The sequence below is a fragment of the Herpailurus yagouaroundi genome, unplaced genomic scaffold (genome assembly GCF_014898765.1).
Source record: "Herpailurus yagouaroundi ecotype Mexico unplaced genomic scaffold, PumYag 161, whole genome shotgun sequence".
Lineage (NCBI taxonomy): Eukaryota > Metazoa > Chordata > Mammalia > Carnivora > Felidae > Herpailurus > Herpailurus yagouaroundi.
The window spans coordinates 11,547,638-11,572,363 of NW_024412402.1; the positions used below are offsets into that span (position 1 = coordinate 11,547,638).

The 24,726-nt window shown below is 55.9% G+C and overlaps 1 protein-coding gene and 1 long non-coding RNA gene across 6 annotated transcripts in view; one reads left to right on the forward strand and one right to left on the reverse strand.

Moving 5' to 3' along the window:
- Positions 1-12,117, forward strand: part of LOC121035522 (uncharacterized) — a 107,535-nt gene extending 95,418 nt beyond the window's left edge. For both annotated transcript variants that reach the window (XR_005792927.1, XR_005792928.1), the window contains one exon: positions 11,870-12,117. This is a non-coding gene — a long non-coding RNA (uncharacterized LOC121035522). The remainder of the gene's footprint in view (positions 1-11,869) is intronic.
- NECTIN1 (nectin cell adhesion molecule 1) overlaps positions 1-24,726 on the reverse strand; it is a 93,886-nt gene that overhangs the window by 20,082 nt on the left and 49,078 nt on the right. For 3 of the 4 annotated variants that reach the window (XM_040483319.1, XM_040483317.1, XM_040483320.1), the window contains exon 5: positions 24,496-24,647. In XM_040483319.1, the coding sequence (XP_040339253.1) occupies positions 24,496-24,647 (152 nt within the window). Of the gene's footprint in view, positions 1-11,779; positions 16,046-24,495; positions 24,648-24,726 lie in introns of those variants that run through there. The other variant, XM_040483318.1, reaches the window with a different exon arrangement.

The following is a 24,726-nucleotide window of genomic DNA, read 5'->3' on the forward strand; positions in this document are numbered from 1 at the left end:
CCCTCCATCATCTCAGGACCCCACATCACAGCCTCTCCTTGTAGAAAATCTCCCACATCAAATGTAGAATGAGAGTAACCACAGCACCATGTGGAGTTATTGAAACGAGAGGGGATTTAGATATGAAAATGCTCATGCTAAAATGTAATGACCCTTAATGGCTTTTCTCTGGGCCTTGCCAAGGTGGCAGGCGCAGAACCCCTCCACTCAGGAGGGGCTCTGGTTCTTAGAGGGGGTGTGTTGGGGCAGGTTGGCGATGAGCTTCGAAACCCTAGGGGGCACAGAAGACTCCAGAATTCTGGAGGACTCAAGACCTGGACACATCTAGGAAGGTGAGGAGGAGCAGGCCAGCTTAGTTCCAGCAAGTTCTATGAGTGACACCATGGGACGCCTCAGAGAGATGATTTGAGTCATCTGTTTTCCCCAGGGGAAAACAATCTCAAAGAGAGAAGTGGGGACACCTGGGCTCCAGGTCCTTCCTGGAAGAGATGCTGGAGGACATCTGATGGGGACTGGGCTGTGAGACTTGGGTGGGGGCGTGGGGCTGGGTGGGGGTGGCACGGAGAGGGTATTTCCTGTGCATAGGTTCCTCAGTTTTTCCCTACATACCCCTCACGGTGGCCCTTGAAATAGGGGTTCTCATCTCCGTTTTATACTCCTGGTCTCAAATCGCCAAGCTAACACGACACAGATTTGGTGGCTGCACCCAGGCCTGTGTAACCCCAGAAGCAGGCCTGCCCGCCAGTGTTCGCAGGTGTCTGGGCTGTGCTTTAAGGCCCTGGAGCACGACCTCGGATGGGACTGTGTGTGTGTTCAATGTGTTTTGCAAGTTACAAACCATTGCGAAATCGTGAGGCACGGTGGCATTTTGGTTCTTTTTAATGTGAAGTTCGGTACGTTGCAAAGAGCACTTGGCTTGGCGTCAGAAGGCCTGGGTCCAAGTTATGAGTCGCCTCCTCACCACCTGTGTGACTTTGGGCAAGACACTGAACTTCCTGAGCCTCTGGTTAATCATCAGCTAAATGGGGCCGGGAGGACCTGCCTCCTGCTTGCCTCCCCAGCTGGCCGTGAGAATCCTGGGGCACAGAGCTTCCCTTCCTGCAGCCCAAGGGGCCTGGCCTCGTCTGGTCGATTCCTGCTGCACACGTTTGCATGGAGGTCCTCCCGGTGCTGGGTGTTTGACGGCTTTTGCAGATCATTTCCGCTTTGCAACGTCATCTTTGGTACTATCTTTTTCCAGGAAACCTTTTCCCGGGAGCCCCGCCTGCCTCGGATGACTCCATCTGATAGCAAACATGGTTCCCACAAGCCCAGTTGTACCCGCCTGGGGCACTTGCTGCTTTGTGGGCGTACTGAAACTTGTGTCAGGCCCAGGACCCCCCCCGTGCGTTAGGCTGGTGTGGCCCCTTCTCCTGGCCCTCCTCCTACCCTGTCGTCAGGACGTGGCTCTGATCTTCAGGGTGTTGATGGTGGCAGGCAGTGCGCACGCTGTAAAGCGGTTAGAGACACAGCTTCTGCGGCCAGGCCGCCCCCTTCCCGTGCCAGCCGACTCTGTCACTCAGCAGCTCCCTTCATGTCTTCGTTTCTGTGTCTTGGGATGATGGCACGAATACTACCTTACCTCCCAAGGCTGAGGTAAGGACTTCTTATCGTAAAGTCCTTTGAATAGTGCCAGGCACTTAGTGAGCGATATTGTAAGTCTTAGCTAATCAGTAGAAGCCCTTGGGTCATTCTGTAATTTCCAAACATTACGTAACGGTAAGGAATTCTTACAGTTATTAGCCTTCTAGGACTCAACTTCCCCAGTTGAGGATTGGGGCAAATGATCTTTGAGGTTCCTCTGGTGTTAGTGACTTAGAATTCTAAAACAGGTAGGTGAATGTCTTGCTTGGGACCCGCATGTGTTGCGCTGTAGGGACCAAAGCACAGGGCACGGGGGTGACACCCAAATGCCCAGGCTCCAGGACAGAGAATCCGGTAGCTGGAAGGTGATGGCAGAAAACACGCAGGAGGAGGGGCAGATGTTAGATGGTGAGCCTTCCCAACCAGGGTGGCCCTGTGTGCTGTCTTTATCTGGAGCCTGTAGGAAGGCCAGGACCAGCCAGCTGGGGGCCCCGGTTCCCAATGAGGCTGGGATGCCTCCTGAAAGAGCTGTTTGTAAGGGACCAGCACTTCTCACTGATCAAACCCCCCAACTTTTTCCTTCTCTGGAGGAAAACCCTGGAGACAGACAGACAGCGGCCACAGTCCTTCTTGGGGTTCTGGCCTTCCCCCGACCCTGGTACTCCCTAAGTGGGTTGTCAGAAGAGACATTCTCACCCATTCTCATTGTGATCTTCTCTGTTGGGGACCCCTTCTCTGCTCTGCTCAGGTAGGTCTTTGCTCTGTTAGCAAGGCAGATTCTTCACTTCTGTGCAGAGGAGGGCAGAGCAGGGAGGCTCAGCAGCAAGCGAGGTGAGAACAGCCCAACGGGCTGCTGTCCACCCTCCCACATGCTCCCACTGCTACAGCAGGCCGGACTCTTCTGGAAGCTTCCCTGGCCACCAGCACCCTGGACACCTGGTCTCAGGATCACTTGTAGTAGATAGAGGTGATGGATGGGGTGTGGTGACTCATCACTGTCCTGCCGGGGAGCTCTGGGGGACCTGCTACCCCAGCCCCACTTGGTGTCCGGGAGAGGCTGCCAAGCTCCTGTCCTCCAGGCTCTTGGTTCTCCATGCAGGTAGGCATGGGCTCAGGTGAAGAGCCTTGCTGGGGAAGTGGCCACGATGGAAGGAGAGCCCCAGTCCCAGTCCAAGGCTCTTCCCGGTGTCTACCTGCCTCTTGCCCGTCCTCGGGCTCTGACATCCCTCCAACCCATCACAGCCATCAGTGAAAACTGCATCTGGGTGTGGCTCACCGTCCCCTGCCCTTCTTGTGAAACCCCAGGAAGCCCGCATTGCTTAGGAGTCAATCCAGGCAGCAGAGGAAGGTTTCCCAGCTGGCCCCACCCAGCGTGGCCATTATGGCACCTCAACACCTCATCGTGGCCACAGGGCATCACCCTGTTTTGTGTCAGGATTGGCATTTCCTGATCGCTGGCCCTTCCTTCCTGCTACTCGGGGGCTCCTCCAGAGACACACCATCCTCCCTCCACTTCTGGCTCTCCCCATCCTGTCCTGCCTCCCCAGTGCCTCCTGGGCCCCCCAGAACAGGGACCTGAGGAGGATCACAGCGTAGCTGGATGGACACCAACCCCTCCTCCTGGGAATGCATGACAATGCATCTTCAAGCTTTTTTTTTTTTTAAAGTCCTTTCAAAACCCCAACTATCAGATAGTCATACGAAAATGTGCTTGACATTCTTAGTCATCAGAGAAAGGCAAATAAAAATCACAATGGGATGCCACTACGCCCTTGCCAGAATTGCTACAACAGAAAGACCAGATGGTATCATGCCTAGGCAAGGAAGTTGAGTAACTAGACCCCCTCATATTCTCCTGATGGGGGCATATATTGGCACAACCACTTTGGAAGACTGTTTGGTTGTATCTGCTAATCCTCATTCTACTCCCAAGTATATACCAAAACAGCAATGAACGTCGTGTGCCCGAAAGTTACATATAAGAATGCTGTAGCAACTTTATTCATAATTGGCCCAAACCGGAAACAACACACACGTATCTGTTGATGACAGCATAGAAGTAATATATTGCAATATATTCACACAATGCGATATTACACAGCACGCAAAAACACTCCACGTGGATGTATCTCACAGATATCATATGGAGTGAAAGAAGCCAGATAGACAAGTAATTGTATACTATGTACGATTCCATTCATGCAAATTTCCAAAATAGGAGTATTGTCTGGGAGGGAGCTTGAGTGGCTGTCTGTGTCTTGTCTGAGGGGGTGGTGACGTGGGTGTATACGTGTGCAGTTGTACCCTTAAGATTGGTACGCTCTAGGGTCACCTGGGTGGCTCAGTCAGTTAAGCGTCTGACTGTTGGTTTCAGTTCAGCTCATGATCTCACGGTTGCCTGAGTTCGAGCCCTACATCGGGCTCCCCGCCGACAGTGTGGAACCTGTTTGGGATTCTCTCCCTCTCTCTCTGTCCCTCTCCCACTCGCGCTGTCTCTGTCTCTCTCAAAATAAAAAAATTTTAAGATTGGTATACTCTATTGTTGGTATGGTATCCCTCACCTTAAAAAAAAATACAAAAAGTTAAAAACAACAAAGAACTAAAACCTTACATGGAGCCTTGGTGGGTAAAACAGGTGGAAACCAATGCCCATCCTCTTGCTTCCCACATCGGGAGCCTCCTGGGGCATTTCTGCAGATACCACTCTGGAGGACACACTGGAAGCTTTTGCCCCGGAGTAAACATGGCCTCAGGGGCCTCAGTCAGGGTCCTGCCTCTGAGGGACACATCCTAGCTTTCTCTATGCCCTTGTCCCTCCCACAAGATGGCAGGTATTATGGGACGATGCAAATAATGTGGTCACCACCGAGCCAGGAAGCCCCAGAGCTGGGCAACTAGCTGGGACTTGGCAAGTGTCCTAAAACCTGATGTCATTTCCATGACAGGTTCCGTTTCCCTGCTGTAGTTTGCTGCTTAGGGCAGATAGGCAGGGGTGGAAATAATAGTAAGAGATAATTCTATCCCCACTTAACTTGGCTGAGCACTCGCTCTGTTCCAGGCATTGTGTCAAGTGCTTTACAAAGGGATGATTCTCCTTTAATCCCTGCAGCAGCCTTCTGTGGTAGGTGCCACTATTATCTGCTTTACAAATAACTTTCTCTATATACAACTGTTTTTATTCATCTCAGCAGTCAATTCATGTAGCTTGAGTTATAAAGCTCAGGGAAGGCAAGCAACTTGCCTTAGGTCCACACAGCTGATAAATGGTACAACTAGGGATGGAATCAAGGTCAGTTGGACCCTGAAGCCTTCCTCTTTCCTTTCACCAGGGTTTCAACAAATGTCTGCTGTGAACTGAACTGATGATAGAATCGTCTAAAAGGACCACAATGGGCTGAAATACTGACCCAGATCATTAAGATAAATGGATAGCAGAGAAATCACCACATTTAGAGGGAAAAATAGACAGTACAAGTACTGAATAAGAGAGATCTGCTTAGAAATAGCACACATGAAAAAGACTCAAAGGTTTACTCATCCATCTACCCATCCATCCACTCACCTACTCACCCATCCATCCATCCATCCATCCACCCATTCATCCATCCATCCATCCATCCATCCATCCATCCATCCATCCATCCACTCACCCATCCATCCACTCACCTATCCATCCACTCAGCCATCCATTCATCCACCCATTCATCCATCTGTCCATTCATCCAAACCATCCATCCATCCACTCACCCATCTACCCACCCATCCACCCATCCACCCACCCACTCACCCATCCATCCATCCACTCACCCATCTACCCACCCATCCACCCACCCACTCGCCCATCCATCCATCCACCCATTCATCCATCCATCTGTCCATCCAAACCATCCATCCATCCACCCATCCACCCATCCATCCATCCATCCATCCACTCATCCATCCATCCATCCATCCATCCATCCACCCACCCACCCAGAAACTTAACCACCAGGATGGAGCCCACGCCACCAGGTGTTTCATGTGACCACTATTATTGAGGTCAGCTGGGTTGGGTATATCCACGGTGTAAGAGGAATAAGCCAGGTTCAGGGAGGACACTCAGACAATCCTTCCACCCCTCCATCTCCCATCCCCTGCTGGTTAGATCAGTTCCAGGGAAGACTATTTTATCCCTGGTCCTCAGAATGAGAGGGAGCTGGTTATGTGTTGTTTTTCCAAAGAGCTGGAGTATCAGATTATGTTTTTTTTTTTTTTAAAGACAATTTTTTAGGAGCAGTTTTAGGTTCACAGCAAAATTGGGTGGAAGATATAGATATTTCCCATATACCCTGTGACCCCATTATGCACAGCCTCCCCTACTACCAAAATCTCGCACAAGAGTGGTACATTTGTTATAATCCATTTTGTTGCACAAGAGTGGTACATTTGTTATAATCCATTTTGTTACAATCAATAAACTTCTGATACATTATGACCACCCAAAGTCCATAGGTAGAGGCAGGTGGGGGGGATGGGTTAAATAGGTGATGGGGATTAAGGAGTGCACTTGTGATGAGGACAAAAGTCCATAGAGTCCAAAGTCCATAGGTAACTGGGATTTTTTTTTAATTTTTTTATTTTTTCAACGTTTATTTTTGGGACAGACAGAGACAGAGCATGAACGGGGGAGGGGCAGAGAGAGAGGGAGACACAGAATCGGAAGCAGGCTCCAGGCTCTGAGCCATCAGCCCAGAGCCCGACGCGGGGCTCGAACTCACGGACCGCGAGATCGTGACCTGGCTGAAGTCGGACGCTTAACCGACTGCGCCACCCAGGCGCCCCAGGTAACTGGGATTTTTAAAATTTATTTATTTTTATTATTTTTTAAACATTTATTTTATCTTTGAGAGAGAGAGAGAGAGAGAGAGAGAGTGTGAGCAGGGGAGGGCCAGAGAGAGAGAGACACACACAGAATCTGAAGCAGGCTCCAGGCTCTGAGCTATCGGCACAGAGCCGGATGCAGGTCTTGAACTCACAAACCATGAGATTATGACCTGAGACGAACTCGGATGCTTAATTGACTGAGCCATCCAGGCGCCCTGGTACCTGGGATTTTTGATGTGGCTTTGAGAGCTTGCTCTATGCTGGGCATTGTGATAATGCTTTTCTACAGCTACTGGTCACCTGAGCCAAGACTTGAACCCAGGTTTGCCTGACTCAAGTCCAGGCTCCTAACAGATGTGTTGCTAAGTGGCCTGATGTTTCGAGCAGAGGGATAAACACGTGGGGAAGAAGTTTGGCCAGGACTAACCATCTCCAAATATTTGAAGGACTGTCCTAAGAAGGCCAGGCCAGCTTCTCAGGGAAATACTTGGACCAGTGGGTAAAACTTAGTGGAGGGGAATTTTGTCTGAGTAGAGGAGTTGCCATATGATGGTGGGGCTTAATTCGAGAGGTAGTGAGCTGCCCGTCCCCAGAGGTACCTGGGATGCTTGAAGCAAAACCCTGCCTTAAGGGAGGTTGGGTCATTCCACCTACAAGGTCTTTTTGACTCTCGCTTTGATAACATTTAGTTGTGTTCAACCTTTATTGAGCACTCACTGTGTGCCTGCCCCGGGCTAGGTGCTGCGGATGAATAAGCCCTGATTCTAGCCTTCAAGGGGCTTCCAGCCTCTGGGCAAGGCAGCTCGTATGGTTCGAGTACTTGCTGACTCTTGCTGGCCATGGAGGCGCTCTCAGGCCTGAGGATCCTGGGAGCATGGCACAGCAGAAAGGAGCTGGGCACTAAGTGAGGGGAGAGTGGGTGTGAGGAGTTCAGGCTGAGGGGACCCCAGCTTGCTGGGCTCTGGGTCAGCCATCCCCCAAAAGGCCTGCTTCCTGGGGAATAGTATACCCTGTTCAGAGAGGGCCTCCAGGGGTCCTCGGGGCCAGTCCTCAGGCAGCGGGAGTAAAGGGCTTGCAGGGCACAGGCCTGCCATCCTCCCCTCTGCCTCTCTCAGCGTGTCCCCCTTCATCCAAGGGGGCTGTTACTGTCCTTCATAAAGCACACCCACTGCTTCCAAGGTGGTCACACTGTGGAGCAAGCATCTCCATTCAAGGAGGGCCTGTTGGACCTCCTGCCTGGGCTTTTAACTCAGAAGCCCGCTTGGCCTTCCGGCATGTGCCCAGAGACCGGGTGCCCAGGAAGGGTCTGAAACCAGAAAGCCTGCCTCATGAGGACTACAGGTATGGCTCCCTCCTGGCTCTGTACTTGCCTCCAGGTACTGGCCTCCACTACAGTCACTAGCACCCAGGGTCCCAGGTCTCAGAGGTGATGATGATGGCGATGATCTTGTCATGACAATAAATAGCGTATTTGGCACCCCAAGCTCTTATGTGCTTATCCACCGCATCGCCCACCTAGCCACCCCTGGATCCAGTCTCCTATCTCAGGACCTGCTTCTTCCTCATGATTGACACCTGGGGTGGCCTCTGCCTCCACACCATTAGAATCTCCTGGGTAGCTTGTTGAGAATACACCTGTCTGGGTCCAACCCCCCAGAGGCTCTGACCTTCTTCCTCTGGGGTGGGGCCTGAATATTTGTGTTTTTAACCCCCGAGTGATTTGGGTCTGTTCCCTGGCCCGATGGAGCCAGTGATGTGTGCGGATGGTGCCCTGGAGCTGGTTCTCGAGCCAAACAAGGCGATTCCTGTGCCCTTCCTAGCAGAGTTCAAGATGAGCTTGGATGCACCAGGCCGGAGGGGCCAGCTTGGATGAGGCCCCAGGCAGTGGAGTGTGTGTGCGGAGGGGAGGGAAGTGGGCAGGGCCTGCAGCTTCTCATTTGGAGGTTGAGTGTGGAGCTAGAGTGAGGATTGGCCTGGCTCTCCCATCAGGCCTGCAGACCAGGGGAGAAAATAGGGCTTGGGGGGCCACAGAAGTCAGTACCAGGGTGGTGCCCAAGGATTGCTCCCCAAAAGCATCTGGCCCTGGGGGCAGGGCAGAGGTGCCTCCAGGAGCCGGGGCTCCCCTCCAGCTTGCACAGGAGGCCTTGCCCCTGACCCACCTACCTCCCATTCTTCAAAAGCATGGCAGATATCACCCGTGATACTGTGATTTATAGTAAGAAGCACGCATTTGGTCTTTGTCCTGGTTCCTGGCACAAGGCTCCTACAACCCTTGGAATCTCCTAAGCGATAAGAGCCATAAAAGGTGTCTTGATGCTCAGAAGAAATCCTTTCAGCCACACCTGGGTTTAAGTTAATGAAGTTTGGAAAACACCTAAGAATGGGGGCTGGCTGCCGGGGGAGCCAACCACGTGATTAGAAGTGTGGAACTTTCCGCCCCACCTCTGACCTCCAGGGAGAAGGGAGGGGCTGGAGACTGAGTTCAGTTGCCAGTGGCCGATAAGTCAGTCAATCAGGCCTGTGTAACGAGGCCTCCATAAATACCCAAAGGGACGGGATTCGAGAGCTTTCCGGGTTGGTGAACACCCGCAGGTGCGGGAAGAGAAGCTCCCAGCCCCTTCCCATGCACCTTGCCCTAGGCGGCTCTTCCATGAGTTACAGCCGTTTATAATAAACAGGTGATCTACTGAGTTAACTGGCTTCCTACGTTCTGTGGGCCACTCTCGCAAATTACCCGAACCCAAGGAACCTCTCTGATTTATAGCCAGTCGGTCAGAGGCACAGGTGGCATCCTGCAGTTGACCCTGGCGTTGGAGTCGGGGACAGTCAGTCTTATGGGACTGAGCCCCTGGCCTGTGGGATCCGATGCTCCTTCCGGGTCCATAGTGTCAGAATTGAGTTTATTGCTTGGTGGCGTGGAAGAAAATGCACACGGGAACTGGAGCCAGAATTGTACCGTCTTTTCCACTGAACACACCAAATGTGGCGCCCACGAGCCCAGCTGATCACCCGCGGGGGTTCGCTCTGCTCCGTGGGTGAATCGAAAGTGGTGTCAGCTCTAGCATTCTCCAGTCAGGGGGGTGCCACCCCCTTCCCTGGCTTCCTCCCCCCCCACCCCCCACTGCTCTCAACACCTGGCTCTGGTTCTAGCCCAGAGCATGTTCAGCGTGTGCTCTCTGCTGGTCTGGTCGCCAAGCCTTAGTTTCCTCCTCTAGGCTTCTGTTCTCACCGTGCTAAGTGTGTTGGACTGAATGATCTCTTTTAGAACAACTGATATAAGATGCTAAAGTCTCAAGTTAGCCTGGGATGCTCTTAACACACCTCTGGTCCGGAGAACTCCTGCACATCCTTCAGGCCCAGGGGGAAATCGTCACATCTGCCATCAAACCTTTCAGACCTTCCCAAGCAAAATGAGCCATTCCCGTTCTGTGCTATCATAGGGCTTCGCACACAGCTCTGCTCCAACCTGTGGCCAGCAGGCACTGGCTGTTTTGGAATTTGGGACCCCTAGAGCCTCTGAATTCTTTCAAAGCGGGGACTCTGGGTGGGACTATCACAGTATCTCACAGGGCCTGGCCCAGAGTGGCCAAACGAATGAATGCACGCGTGAGTGAAGGATGCCACCCTCAAGTTCTTCAAGTTCATTCTCTTAGCCGTCGGCAAGCAGAGTGGTCAAGGTAAAGAGGAAGGGAAAGAGGCCTCCACGGTATCCAGAAAGCAGCTCTGGGTGCCCAGCTATCTTAGTCCTGTTCCACAGCTGAGGTAGGGCAATGGTGGGCACACCCAGGGGGACCTTAGCCACCCGGACAGGTCCTGTCCCCAGGACCCCAGGACCCCTGTCCCCAGCGTTTGGTCCTCTGCTGTGCTGAGGGTGGGGATGCGGGGACAGGGCCGAGGGTTGAGGTGGGGGCAGAAGGACCCTAACGAGCCAAGTTCTTCCCGCACCCAGCTCAGCTAGCACCTAGAAAGCTAGGTGTTCCCTGGACTCCCGGGACCCTGGGGGAAGGGGCCAGATTGGGCTCCTCCCGCCAGGAGAGGCTGTGCCTGGGACTAACTGGCTTGCCCTCCTTCCGATGCCGGAGAAAGTCTTGGCTAATTTGCCGGAACGCTCTAGTTAAATGCCAATTAGGACGTTCTGTCCACTGCTCTCTTCCAATATATTAATAATGTAATTAAGCATTTATTGCCTGCGCAAATTAAAAATTAACTTGAACGGACAGCCTGGAAGACTGAGGAAGTGACCACTTAAACAACCACTTTGCATCTCGTTCGCGAATCCGCATCTAAACACAGTCTAGGGTGCTGGGTTTGGCCTTCCAGTGAGGGGCCCAGCCAGCTGCCAACAGCTGCCGGCTGCTTCTCCCGGCCCGATTCCGCCTGATTCCTTCTGGCCCTGGCCTCCCCACCCCGATCCTAGGAAAGGAGGACGGGGCTTCCCCCCACATGTGCAGGAGGGCTTTCCGCTAAGTGGCCACCTTGGCTCTCAGCATCCCTACCCCCTTTTCTCAGAGGTGTATGGTGTGGATTTCAGGGAAGAGAGGCTACGGGGGGTGACTGGGGGAGGTGAAGCCCCTGCCACTCCCACCTAGGATCGATTTGTCCTGCATTCCAGCCCTGGAGATGGGAAGCAGATGGTGGTGGAACGGGGAGGGGAGGTAAGCAAGGAATGAGGACACCCTCCCTGCACCCAGCCCCGCTCCCCCCACCCCTGGAGATGAAGGGCTGGGTCCCTTGGAGAGACCTGGCAGGGGACAGAAGATAAAGCTCCCCGTCTCTTCTCTGTCTGACACGGCAGGCGATAACTGTTGGCTTTCCTCTCCAAAAGACCACAGGAGGCGAACTGGCAGGGAGGAGCAGGGCAGCAGGGAGTGGGCGAGAAGGGGGAAGGGAAGAAGCCTGAGCTGTGCGCGGCTGCTGGAGGGCAGCAGAGGCCTAAACTCAGGAAGGTGGGGACTCCGGCCAGCCCAGGGAGGGCCCTGCCTCCTCCCTGCCTGTGCCCGTAGAGGCCCAGCCTTCCCGCCTCTGCTGCCCACCAGTCTTCCCGGGTGTGGGTGCTACTTCCTGGCAGAGCCTGGGAGCTGGGGTGACATTTCAGGCAGGACCCTGACCGCCCCCCACCCCGGGAGGCAGGCTTCTGCAGGGGTCGGTGTCACTGTCCCAGAACCACGGGACCTGGGCACCGGCCAGAGGCTCCCTCGCCTTCACTACCGTGCTGGCCCATCTCTAGCTCTCCCCTGTCCCCGTGCCCCCAGCACGGCCACCGCAGGGCGACGAGCGACACAGGCAACCAACGTTGTTTTAAACACTTTATTTATAAAAAAGTACATTTTTTTTTTCCCTCAGTACATTTTTCAACTCATCATTTTTTTTTTTTTTATACAAGTAAAAGGGGGTGATGCAAACACCCCCTGGGTCAGAACCAGGAGAATCTGCTGGGTCGTCCCGGGACCAAAGACGAACACGGTGACGAAGAAACTGATGCCAAGGTGGCGCATCGCACTCGGAGGTGAGGGGTGGCAGCTTCTCCTGGATTTTGCTTCCATTTGTACAAAAAGAGAAAACCGTTTTTTTTTTTTTCTTTTTTCCGGCCAAGAATCCCGTTCCTCACAGCAGGAGTTAGAAGAACAGCACCGGCAGGCAGGGGGCTCGGCTGGGCCTTACGGTCGGGGCAGCAGCAGCAGCAGCAGAGGCAAGGCCTCGGGAGCCCCTCACGGCACCCGTAGCCACAGCAGGTCTCTTTGTGGCCTGGGAGGGGCCCACGTGCTCCTTAGCAGGAGAGGGCTCCTGGTGGCTTCAGAGGTCTCTGTCTGGGCCCCTGTCCTCCCAGGCGGGTCACCCACATCCACCTAACACAGTTCCCGATTCCTCTGCTTGGAGGGTGGCAGAAAAATTATTGCACCAGTGACTTGGGCACATGGAGGGGGCTGATGGGGGGGGGTGTACGCCCGGGAAACGAGGCCCCCGTGAGTCTCTCTTACGGCCTAAGCACTGGGAAATCACGTCTCTGCTGCGGGGCTTTCGGCAGGACCAGCCCGTTCCTCTGCCGTGTCTGCGCGTCTGTGCGTGTGCACCTGTCGGAGGGGAGCGTGCCCCGTGTGCGCGCAGACGCTTGTGGTCGTCTTGCCTGCTCGTGGTCACCGATTCCCTGCTGCTGCTTTTCGGCTCCTTCTGATGAAAGGGGACTCGGGATGGTTCGCTTACACGTTAGAACAATATCAAAATCTTAAAGAAATAGGGGGAGCAGGGGAGCAGGGTCGGGGGCAAGAAGAAGGAGGGTAACAAGAGGCAGGGTGACAACGGGGGGAGGCCTTGGCACAATGAATACCAAGTTTATTTCATCTCCAGCAAAGGCAGAAGGCTCAGCTCATGCTGGGGGCACAAAGGAGAAGCAAAAGATCCTCATCTCTCTGTCGGGCCAGACCTCCCCTTTGCCCGCTGGTTGTGTCTGTGGGCCCGGCGGCAGTGCCCACCTTCCCGCAAACTCGGGGCGCAGAAAGCCCCATCTCCCCAGGCCCGAGCGCCGACCCCTGCCTGCCCCCGGTCTACCCTGGGCCCCTGAGGAGCGACCGCCCTGCCGGGTGTGCTGCTGCTGGACAAGGTAGGCAGGAGCCTCCCACGCGGCCCATGCGTGTGGCATGGATCCCATACTTTGTGCTTTGCTTGGGGGGAGGGCATGGAGGTGTCTTAACGGGGACTCAGGGCTTTGGCTGGGCCCAGGGGCCCTCCTAAGCACATCACATAATGAGGAATAGGGGGTGGCAGGAGGGAGACTTTCGGTTTCATGGTTTCAAGGGGTCAGAGAATGCCTCTATCAGGGAGGCCCCTGGGATTTCCTCCTGCCAGGGGGTGGGGGGTGGGGCAGGAGACCAAGCAGAGGGGCCAGAGTGCTGTGAGGTGGAATGGGGCAGTGATGTAATATGGAAAAGGTCCTCTGCCCTGGGGCGACACTAATACTGCTGGGAGAGGCAGCCCGGCTCCTCCACCCCTCTCTGCCCTGTGGCTTGAAAGACCCCAGAATTTTCTCCCCCATCTCCACCCAATGCCAAGAGGGGAGAGCTGCCCCAGGGCTGGCATGGCTTCAGACTTCTGCTACGTGGCTACTGGGCAGCCAGGGCTGGGGCAGTGGGGGCCGGGTGAGGGTGGCCCAGCTGGTGGGCCCAGGGTCACCAGGGCAGAGACGGGGCTGGTGGGGGGGGGGGTGTTAATAGCAGCACCAGGGAGGGGAGGGGAGGGAGAGGGCTGGGGCCTGGGGCTCCCTTGGGAAGCCCATGGCAGGGGAGGTCAGTGCCCGTGGGGCACAGAGTGGTCTGCTTCCCTCCCCCCGCAACACTTGCCATCCCACAGAGCCCCTGATGGCCTGGGTTAACCGGAACCCTAATGGGCAGGCATGAGCCTGCTCTCCCATCCCAGGGTCTTTCCTATCTAGAGTGCCCGGGGGGGACCGGGGTGGGCAGATGAAGGAACTGAGGCACTTTGAGCTGGGGGAACTGAGAGAGCTGGGAGGGGCCTGTCCCCCACTGTACAGACAGGAAACCCTCGTCTTGGGTGACGGATGGGCCCCGGAGCCCCATTCAAGGAGGGAATCTGTAACTCAAAGGGAAAGCTTCCCCAAGGTCCCTCCCGCCCCATCCCAGAACGGAGACCAGGGACAAATGAGCGGGGAGTGGAGAGCAGGGAGCAGGAGCTGCAGAATTGGGATTCCTGGCTCCCCCATGCCCCTTGCACTTTCTGGCAAGCCCAGAACATCTGCACTGGCCTTGGCGGGTGAGCCACCACCTACGCTCTTCAGCATCTGTGTCTGCAAAGCTTCTACCCGGTGGACTCCCTTCCCCGTGCCCTCCATGGTGGTGCTCAGTCACCTGTGACTCCCAGACAGCCTAGGGACCCCCTGCCCTGACTCCCCAGGAGAATCCAGACAGAGTCGCTAGCACGTGATAGAGAAGGGAGAAATCTGAGAAACTCCCATGCTGAAAGAAGCAATTTAGGGCCAGCCTGAGCTCCTAGGGTGGAGGCTCCAGGGGGCCCTGGTCTCTGCAGTCCCTGGAGGCTTCCGAAGGCTGTCCCCATCCTCAGCTGGGAGGGAAGAGGTGGGGCAGGGAGGGGTGGGCCTCGGGCAGTGTCCAGCCGGGGAGGGCCTGTGACCCCAGGGGAACGAGGGGCAGACACGAGTGGTGAGTGTGCATGTGGGTGCGTGTATGCGTTGGTGGAGGCGTACGGGAAGTGTGGGCCACCTAAAGTCCCACTATGTGGGGAGTAGATAGGGGTCAAGAGGACAGACACACCAGAGCTGGGCCAACTTCACTCTCTGCTGGCCAGTGAGGACAAAAAGTGTAAAACCAACTTCACCAGGAGAACATACTGCCCAAGGCCCCCCCGGTAGGGACCTCGATTCGATTCGCTTAACAAACAAGACAACCCTGGGTGCTTTGGAGAAGCCTCTCCCTGTCTCCTGGGTGCAACGACTGTCTAGAGCGGGGTCCCTAGCTCCTGGCTGCTCGTGGCAAGGGGTGTGGGCTCCCCCTCCCTGGGAGAAATAGAGCGGCATCCGGGGGTGGCTTGGGGCTTTTCCTCTCGGAGCCCCTCAGCCCTCCACCCCCAGTGGAAAGAACACAAATTCCAGTGTCGGGGGGCCGGGGAGGGCTGGCTCCCCAAACCCTGGAGGGACGCCCAGGTACACAAGACGAGAACAGGGCTCCCCACAGAGAGGGCAGGCGGTGGGGGGAGGGGGGGGGGCGGGTGGTGGCGGTGGTCAGGGGAGGGAAGGTACAGCGACACCAAAGCCACAGTGAACACAACACCACGGGGAGGGCGGGGGACAGGGAGGAAATCAAAACAAAGCCAGGTCGTGTCTGCCCTGGGCTCCCAGCTCCCCGGCAGTGTGGGGCTGGCTTTGGGCAGCCGGCCGAGTCTCTGTCGAGCTCCTGGAGGAGTGGGTGAGTGGGGGAGGGCAGGGGGCGTGCGGGTGGGGGCCGGGGAGAAAGGGGAGCCGACAGAGGCTCCGGAGAGGGAGGCTACACGTACCACTCCTTCTTGGAAATGAAAGACCCGTCGTTCTGAGAAACCATGTTCTCGGCCAAGTCCAGCTGCTCAGGGTCATACTGGTAGCCCAGAGTCCGGTCCCCGTAGCTGTCCTGACGGGCCTCTGCCTCATCCACCGTGAAGTAGGGCCGCTTGGCGTCCTCGTCGTATTTGGGGTGGGGGCCGCCCACCTTGCGCTCGCCCCCTCCGCTGCCCTCCTCCTCCTCTTCTTCCTCGTAGCTGCTCCCGCCCAGGGGGCCGGCCTTCTTCTCATCGTCCGAGTCATCAGGGTACTGCAGGTTCTGGGCCATGGGCGGGTGGTGCTGGGGGATGCCCGCCTTGCTGTAGCCGTTGCCATACACGTGTTTCTTGGTGCTGTAGTCGCCCTTGAAGGTGTGCCTGCGCCGGCGCAGGGCGACCACGATCCCGCCGACCACAATCACCACCAGCAGGATGCTCCCCGCCACGCCCCCAATGATGGCTGTGGGCACCGGCCCGGCGCGCCGCCCGTGCTCGGGAGGAGACGGGGTGTAGGGGAATTCTGGGTGAGGAAAAGACACGGAGGGGGACAGTGTCAGTGACTGCTCCTGGGGGTGGGGGCGTCAGCAGGGATGGCAGGGAGGGAGTGAGGCAGGGGATGGAAAGGCCAGGAAGTGGGCCCAAGGCCCAAGGGCGGCTCCAGTTCCACAGGCCCCTCGGTGCCCCAGCCCTCCAGTGCGCCGCAGTATTGTGGCTGAAGCGGGCGACGAGGCAGAGAGTCCCGGAGCCCCGGAGGCTCCATGCTGGCTTTCTCCTTGGCTGTGGTGCCAGCCTGGATCACCCCCATTAGTGGAGCCCACCGTGGACCCAGTGTCCCCTAGCTGCCAGTCGCCATCACGGCACCTTGAGAAACAAGTATGCTGTTAATTTCTAGCCAATGCACCAGGCAACAAGTCTTAGGTTAAATAGCTTGCCTGTGGCCACCAGCCAGTGATTGACATTGGTTCTCTTGCACGGAAACGCTGTGCAAACGTCCCCAAAAGTGTCCGACGCCTGCTGCTCACTGGGTACCCCACGCCTGATTTCACCTGCTCCCAGGGCACAGGGAAGAGGGCGGGTTCCCAGGCTGGCCCCATAGATGCCCTGTGAGTGCCAGAAACCAGGGCTGGGGCTCTCGGCTGCGGTCTGGCCCTGAAGGGCAAGGTGGGTGCCAGGGGTGCTGCCAGCCTGGGCTGTGAGCAAAAGACACTCAGCATGGCTGTGCAGAGAGGGGGCACGAGCGCACGTGAGTTCACGGCCACGATGACGAGTGGCGTCACCAGGGAGCGCGTGCCCGGGGAACACCCTGGCCCGTCACGGCGAGCCTGCATACCTGTGCTGATGCGATGAACGTATGTGTACGAACATGTGCGCGCTGAGGACAGGGTGGAAACAAGAAAGCAGGAAAGGTGGAAAAGAGGGAAAGGAAGTAGGTGGGAGGGAAAGGAAGTAGGTGGGAGGGAGGGAAGGCTGGGCGGGTGACTGCCCGCGCTGTGGTCAATGCTGCCCGGAGGGGAGACTGAGGGAGGCGGTTCCCAGCACCACCACAGGGTGGCACCGGAGACCACGGTTGGCCCCGGTCAGGAGGCACAGGTGGGCAGGTTTTCCAGGGAACCTGGGAGGGCTGCTGGGCTATTCTAGGCCCTCCTCTCTTTAGGCCAGGGTAAAGGTGTATGGTTTGGGCATTTGTTCCGGTCCCTGGGAATCGGTTTCTGCCAGCTCACTCCCTGATTGAGCATCACTCATTCCAAGGGAATCCTGCTCCTCCTATGGGCCCACTCCCTCCTCCCAGAGGTAAAGCCGGCCCACTCCGGCCATGTGTGTGAGTGGGTGGGGTGCTGGCAGCAGCAGGCAAGAGCAGGGCAGAGGCTCTAGAAGAGAAGAGGAAAGGACTTCCGGGAGTCCAGGCTGGAAGGGCTGATGAAATCACGGGGGCCCCGACAAGGGGAGGCGATTTGCCTGCGGTCACATGGCTGAGCAGGGACCACCCAGATGCTCCCGTTCCCGGCCTCTCCACATGCAGGAGTTGGCAGAGAAACACAACCACTTGTCACCACTGTGTCCTCAGTGTAGGTCACCGAGTGGCTGCCCAATAAATATTTATTGAATATTTGTCCTCACCGCTCACTTCCAGAACGGTTTCCGTGGAACCTCAAGCTTCTCCTGCTTCACCAGGTCTGTTTACTGCCTTTAAAAGGGCTGCACACCTGCTCCCCAGGAAGTGGGAGCTGCCTCCACAAGGCACACCCAAAAGGCAGCTAATAGGAACCTGGCCTCTTCCATACTTTCTACCCGTCTGCTCCCTCTTCAGTTCTCACCCCATATCTGAGTGCTCTCTCCTCTGTACAACTGCCTCATTGCTTCACCCATATACCCACCCATCCACTAATCTGTCCATCCATCTATCCATCCACCCACCCACCCACCTGTCCACTTATCCATCCATCTATCCATCCATCCACTCACTCATCTATCCATCCATCCATCCATCCATCCACCCACCCACCCATCTATCCATCCACCCATCCATCTACCCAACCATCCACTGATCCATCCATCCATCCATCCACCCATCCATCCATCCATCCATCCATACATCCACCCATCCCCCCACCCATCTACCCATTTGTCCATCCATCCACCTATCCACCCATGTACCCATCTACCAATCCATTCATCCATCCACCTATCCAATCAACAATCCTCTATGGAACATCTATTTTGCTAGTCACAGGATACAAAAAACTCACAGCCTATCTGGGGAACGAAATGACACCCTTAGGGATGAAGCCGCCCGCAGACAATCAAGGACAGTGGCAGAGAAGTGCCTCAGGAATGCAGGGGAAAGAGAGCACTGTGGCCTGGAGTTAGAAAATGTTTCTCAGAAAGACTTAAGCCAAGCCTTGAAGGATGGCAAGGACTTGGAGTGGCCAAGAGAATAAGAAAGGTATCCAAATGGAGGGAACTCCGTTTCCTTTCAAGTCTTTCCATCAAATCTTGTTGACTTCTCCTATTCAATTTCTTACCACTTCATGCCAGGTTTTACTGGTGATTCCTGAATCTCCCACCTTCATTTGGTCTCTGTTCTCTTTCAGTCACCATCCACAGTCACCAGGTTAATTTCCATTGCGTACACACTGCCACTCCCTTTCTCAAAGACTAGCAATAACGTCCCTCCCACTGCCTGCCGGACCACGCCAGTCTGGGCTTCAGAGCTTTCATCATGCCACTTGATCTTGGCCTTGGCTAACTCACCATCCTTGCTGTCCAAGTTGATTCTTTCCTTCAAGCCTTTGCTCATGCTGTTCACTCTGCCAGGAATGCCCTTCCTCATCCCCTCGTGCCCATTTCTGTTCTTCAGTCCTGTCTTTGTGCAGCCTGGCCTTCTCCAGCTCACACTTCCCTGTTCCCTTTTGAACTCACACTTCCAGCTCACACTTCCCTGTTCCCTTTTATGTATTAATGGTCTACACATCTCATTCTAGTAGAAACAATGCCCAATTCCACTCCATTTGTCATATACTGATCTATGATGGTAAAGCCTCTGATGAAACACCCTGTAGTAAATGCAAATCAGGATCTACCACAATTGGCTCTGGTCCTTCCACCAGTTTTCAAATGGCTAAAGTTCTCTCCCGAAGGAGCGAGAAGAGCTGGGGAAATGGCGGACTCATGATAATTTGGGACTGCTTCCATTCAATGTGTTACAGTTGTGTGCAGTAGAAGTTCCATTATATTTATTCTTATGCTTTTTGCACCAGCAGAGACCCAATGAAAATAAAGCTCTCCTATGTTTTATTTGAATAGATTGAATTTTTTGGACCCCACTGATCACAGTATGGTAGCTTACTACCCGTTTCATGGGCGTGGCTTGTGTCCCAAATTAGTGTATAAGTTTGAATTTAAAGTAAATCTAGAATCTGACCATTTCCCACCACCACCACCTCTCTAATCCATGCTACCGTCATCGGTCACCTGGATTATTGTAGTAATTGCCTAACCGGCTTCCCCGATTCTACCTTTTGCCTCTATAGATGATCTTGAATCAGGAGCCACAGAGATCCAGTTAAGTCTGAAGAACTTCAAATGCTCTACACGACCTGTGCCTCTGCTCTCCACCTCTGATTCCATCTCTTGCTTTCCTCCTGGCTCACTCTGCTCCAAACTTCCTCAGGGCCTTTGCACTGGCTGCTCTCCACCCCGGAAGACTCTGCTCCCATGTCTCAGGTTACTCCTTCACCTCCTTCAGGGCCTGGATCAAACTTCTCATTGACATCACCTTCTCACCAACGCCTCCCCTGACTGCCCTGTTTAAAACCACAGCTCACAAACCCCACCCCTGTACTTGGGACCCCTTGACCTTGCTCTTTTCTCCAAGTCACCTTCAAAATGACTACGTAATTTTTCAAATGTATTCTATCTGTTTGCTGTCCTCCTTCTGTGCTAAAACATAGACTCCAGAGGGACAGGGACAGGCCACTGCCTGGCATGTGGCCGGAGTTCAAGAACATCTGTTGAATGAATTGTGTCAAGGCAAAGCTTGTCTTAGAGCTGAGCCTCTGGGTCCCCCTCTAGGTCCTTCTGTTTCACTTTTCTTCCCCGAGTCCTAAGGGAGTTTACCCTTCCCTGGGGTTCTTTTGGGACCAAAGGGAACCCTGGTTATCTGCTTTAGGGCCAGGTCTGCCTAGAGGTAGACAAATGGCTGAGATGACTGTCCAGCATTGCAGACTTCCGTGTGAAGATGCCATATGGGGACCTCATTCATCTGCAAGGAGAGGCGGCTGCTTGGTGTGGAATGAAGCACCCGCCCGCCCCCTCCGTCCTTCCAGCTGTCATGGTCAGCTAGTAGTTCCTGGGGCACCAGAAGCAGAGCCTCAAGGGCCTCTGCTGGCCGGGGAGAGAAGAGCTGGGTGGTGGGGTCTCACGGGCCTCCCTCACATTGTCTTACAAAGCGGGCAGCTCAGCCCCCTTTCCTGAAGGACTGCAGCCTCCACTCTGGGATGGCAGGCTGGCCGGGACCCTGGGGGCAGTGGGAGCTCTGCATTCCTTTGGGGCCAAGGTTTCCTGACTGGGACGGGTGGGCTGGTACAGGGGCTTTGGATGGATCTGAGGTGGAGGGCAGGTTAGGGTTTATAGTCTGGTTCTGGGATCTGGAGGAGTTTTAGCGTCAAAGAGGATGTTTGGGCTTGCTTCTAGAACCAACGCCTGGTGCTTCCTCAGGCAGGCGGGAAATGCTCTAGCATCACGGGATGAGGCCGGGAAGCTGCTGGAACTACAGCTCCCAGTGTGCAGTGCAGGGGCCGCAGGGAGAGTGGGAAGGCCCGGGGTCAGACAGCTGCAGCAGCTGTGTAGGCCACGGGGCAGGGCCTCGTCATGCCGGAGCAGGACCGAATCCTCCCAGGGGCGCAGACACAGCTGTCTGTTCAGGGGCTCCCCGACACACCCTGCCATCTGCCCGCCCGCAGAAAGGCACGTTTGCCCATGGCACAGCCAGGGTTCCCGTGTGCCCACTCGGCCTGCACATAGGCGCTCGTCTGCTTGCGTTTACACGCTCAGAGGCATGCGCCCTCCGTCCCAAAAGGACCCCGAAGCCCCACCAACACGCGATCACAGGAACACCCGGTCTAAGAGGGAGGAGCCCTGTTACCTTCACCTTCAAGTGGTTGTCCCCAGTGGATGAACCTGGGGCTTCCCGGAAATGGGAACTGGGCCAGACGCTTGCACCACAGTGGCCTCCCTGCTCTGCTTCTAGAGCAGCCTGGATACTCTTTTCCCAACAGCCCCCGTCCCAGGGATAGATGCTGCCCCATTTGGCCTTTTTCATCTGGTCAAGGCCGTACCCTGAGCGCCCATCCCCGCCTTTCACATTACCCCTGGAGGGAGAAGGGAAGGAAAGGAAGCTCACTGGGTTGTTTTGTGACTGTTGGGCTAACCCCATGAAATTGCTCTCAGTACTCAGATCTCAAAAATGGGCCTGTGTGAGGGCCCCGGGCCCCATGGACACGTCCACGCCAATTCTGGGGAGTCTGTCTCTTCGTCCTCATGACCACAGCCGAGGCCTGTTGCTTCCCACTAGGGACATCCTCACTGTACAGCCCCTCCCAAACGCTTGGTCTAAACCACCTGCCTCTCTGCTGAGAACCCTTGAGAGGCTCCCCTTTGGCGACACAGAGAAAGCCCCACTCCTTCCAGTGCTCCCACCATTCTCCTCCCACAAGCTTCCCCTGCCTGGGGACCCCCACCCTCCATCACTGTCCACTCATCCTTGTAGGAACAACTCAAATGCCACCTTCTCCAGGGTCCGGGGCCCTGAGAAGCCTGTGCAGGTGAAGTGCCCCGCACACGCGTGCCCTGCACACGCACGTGTCTCTGGCACACACCCTGCGGCCCGCCTCCTCCCACCCCTGCCCCGGCTTCTCTTCATTTTCCTCTCCAGATGCGCCCAGGGCAAAGCTATTACCCGAACGGATGGCCAGAATGAAAAATTAAATTTCCACTTATCCGTCTCGCTGATGCATTCCCTCCTGACCAGTGGGGCTTGGAGCACAGGGCATGGCTGTGCCCCTACAGTGGGCCCCCAGAGAACGTGATAGGCACCAGCTGATGTGGGACAAGGGCCGGTGGTGTCAGCGGCTGCTCGGAGATTGGCTGTGAGCACCAGAACACATGGCTGTGAAAAGGCTCAGGCTTCCCGGCTGAGCTGTCTTGCGGGCCCGAGAGGTCCTCCCTCGGGAGGGCCGGCTAAACGGCTCCCGGGCCCATCAGTGATTCAGTGGGCACCACGCGTCCCTGGCCTCTGCCTAACTGGGCTGTCAACAAGAGTGTCCTCATGCAAGTCACCTGCGTGTGACTTTGCTTACCAGCCCTGTCTCTCTCTGTGCCTCCGGGGAGCACGGGAGGCTATGTCGCATGCGTCTTCCAGCTGGAGCCCTGGGCAGCTTGGCCCGCCTGCCCACAGGCCAGCTAGGCCTGACCACAGATCCCACGCAGGGCATCCCACTGCTGCCATCAGCCCCAAGGAGACGGCCCGCCTCCACGGCTGGCTTCGCGTCCTCCCTTTCCTCTCTTTTCTTTAGCCTGGGCCTGGGAAGTGCCCCCTTCCCTTCCTCCTTGCTCCTGGATGCCATTGAGTCCCTGATGAGCAGCGTGCATTCACAGTCATCCTGCCTCCTCTCGAGCTTTGGGAGAAGGGAGGCCCCGACTTAGCTGGGTAGCGCCACCTGGCCCCATTAGCCTAGAAGGGCCTCTGGCTGGTCCACTCATGCCAGGGGTAGGATCACGGGAGATCACTGCTCCTGTTTCTTGGCCCCCTCCCCTGACTTCCCAGTCAGCAGTGTCTCCAGCCAGCGGAGTATGCATCTGGCCTGAGATAAATATATGATCTCTGTCATACAGACTGGGAAGCTGAGACTCTGAGACGTGAAAGCGACACAGCCAGGAAGAACCGCTACGTGACCACACTTAGGCCAAGTCTGACATGGCCCCCGTATGACACGCCTCCCTGTGTCGTGGTTATGCTCCCTTATGAATACTCCTCATCCCTGTCTGTCCCATGGCCCCACGGCCAGAGCTTGGGTACCCATGAGGCTCTTACTGAGCTTTGCCCAAATTCTCTCCAGGAGGGGAGAAGTCTGTGCTTCTGGCCCTCCCCCTCCCCACCGCCCCCAACCCTAGCCTGGAGGACGGGCTGCCGCAGCTTTTCCCAGGCTCCACCTCGGACGCTTCTACTACTTCTGGTTCACGGGCAGGGAGTTGACCAGTGTGAGCGCCACGGGCAGGGAGTTGAAGAAGACAGCAATCGACAAGTGACTCCACCTCCCCCTGGTGGGAGTGTGACTGCACAGGTAGGTGCACACCCTGGACAGCTCCTTTTGCCGCTGTGCCTCGGATGGACCCGCACATGAGGTCTCCTACTTCTGGGACGCGGGCCCGGAGCCGATGTGTCTGTAGGGCTTGCCCAAGTCCTGTGCCTGGAGTCCAGCAACCACTGCCCAACTTCCCAGCTCCGGAGCCCGGCCCAGCATCTCCCTGAGGTCACTTCCTGTCCATCCCCCCAGCCGCATGACACCCCTGCCCGTCCCAGGTGTTTCTTTCTGTCACTTTCTTTTCCTGCAACTACCTCAGCCACAATGTTAAAGACACTCCCTCTTCTGGCTGTGAAGCTGTGATGGCAAGTTTACCTCTCTCTTGGCTTGTTTTGATCCTCCCATTAATAATGATAATGACAGGGGCCAAGATAATGATCATAGAGCAGGGGCCATTTATTGACAGGCTGGTCTGCGCTAGGTCCTTGGCCCACATTATGTACATTCCGACAAGAAGCTTTCAAGGCACCTCGAATTATGCCCATTTTCCGAGGAGCACTTGTCCACGTCCCTGCTGTCTGACATTAAGACCCATGCTCCCTTCATGGCCCACATGAAGGCTCCCCCAGGACATCCTAGCTCTTTGCTCCCTTTGCCCTGAGAGGGTCAGGCGGCCGAATCTCTTCATCTGCACCGACACAGAGAAAAATGCAGGGAAGACAGCAATTCAGGGCACACAACCACCATGGCTCTGGGCTGTCTCCTTGTATTTCCTCCAGTGTCCCTGCTTGAGGACAGCCTCACCCTCCAGCCTGTCTGTGTGGGTTTCCTGAACTGCAGGAGCAAATGAGCTCCACCTCCAAGCCCAGCCCCACCAAGCCGGCATCACAGGACCTGGGCAGGCTCTAACACCTGTCCCCCCACCGTTCCCCCCCCCGCAACAGCACCCACTTCCTCTCTGCTGGAACCTCTCTCTGATCCCTCTCCGATCGGGGGTCACCCTGTTTCACACACAGCCTCAACAGAGGAAAGAGAAAAGCAAAGCAAGGCCAGTGGCCAGAGCTCAGGAGAGAACCAGAGGAAGGGGAGACGGAAACTTCCTGCAGTGACCTAGCCCCAAAGGCAGAGCAGTGGGTGGGGAGAGGCAGGACAGGGGACAGCTTCCTACCTGTGATATTGACCTCCACCTGGCCCGAGCGGGTGCCGATGGGGTTGGTGGCCTCACACACGTAGGTCCCTGCCAGGCTGTAGTTGATAGGCCCCCTGAAGAAGAGGGTTCGGTTCTGGGCCTCCACGCCCTTGGGGAGAGAGCCATTCAGCCTGCAGGGATGGGGAGACATGGCAGTGGGTTATGACCCTCCAGCCCAGAAGCTTCCCCGGGTGTCACCCAGCCTCCAAG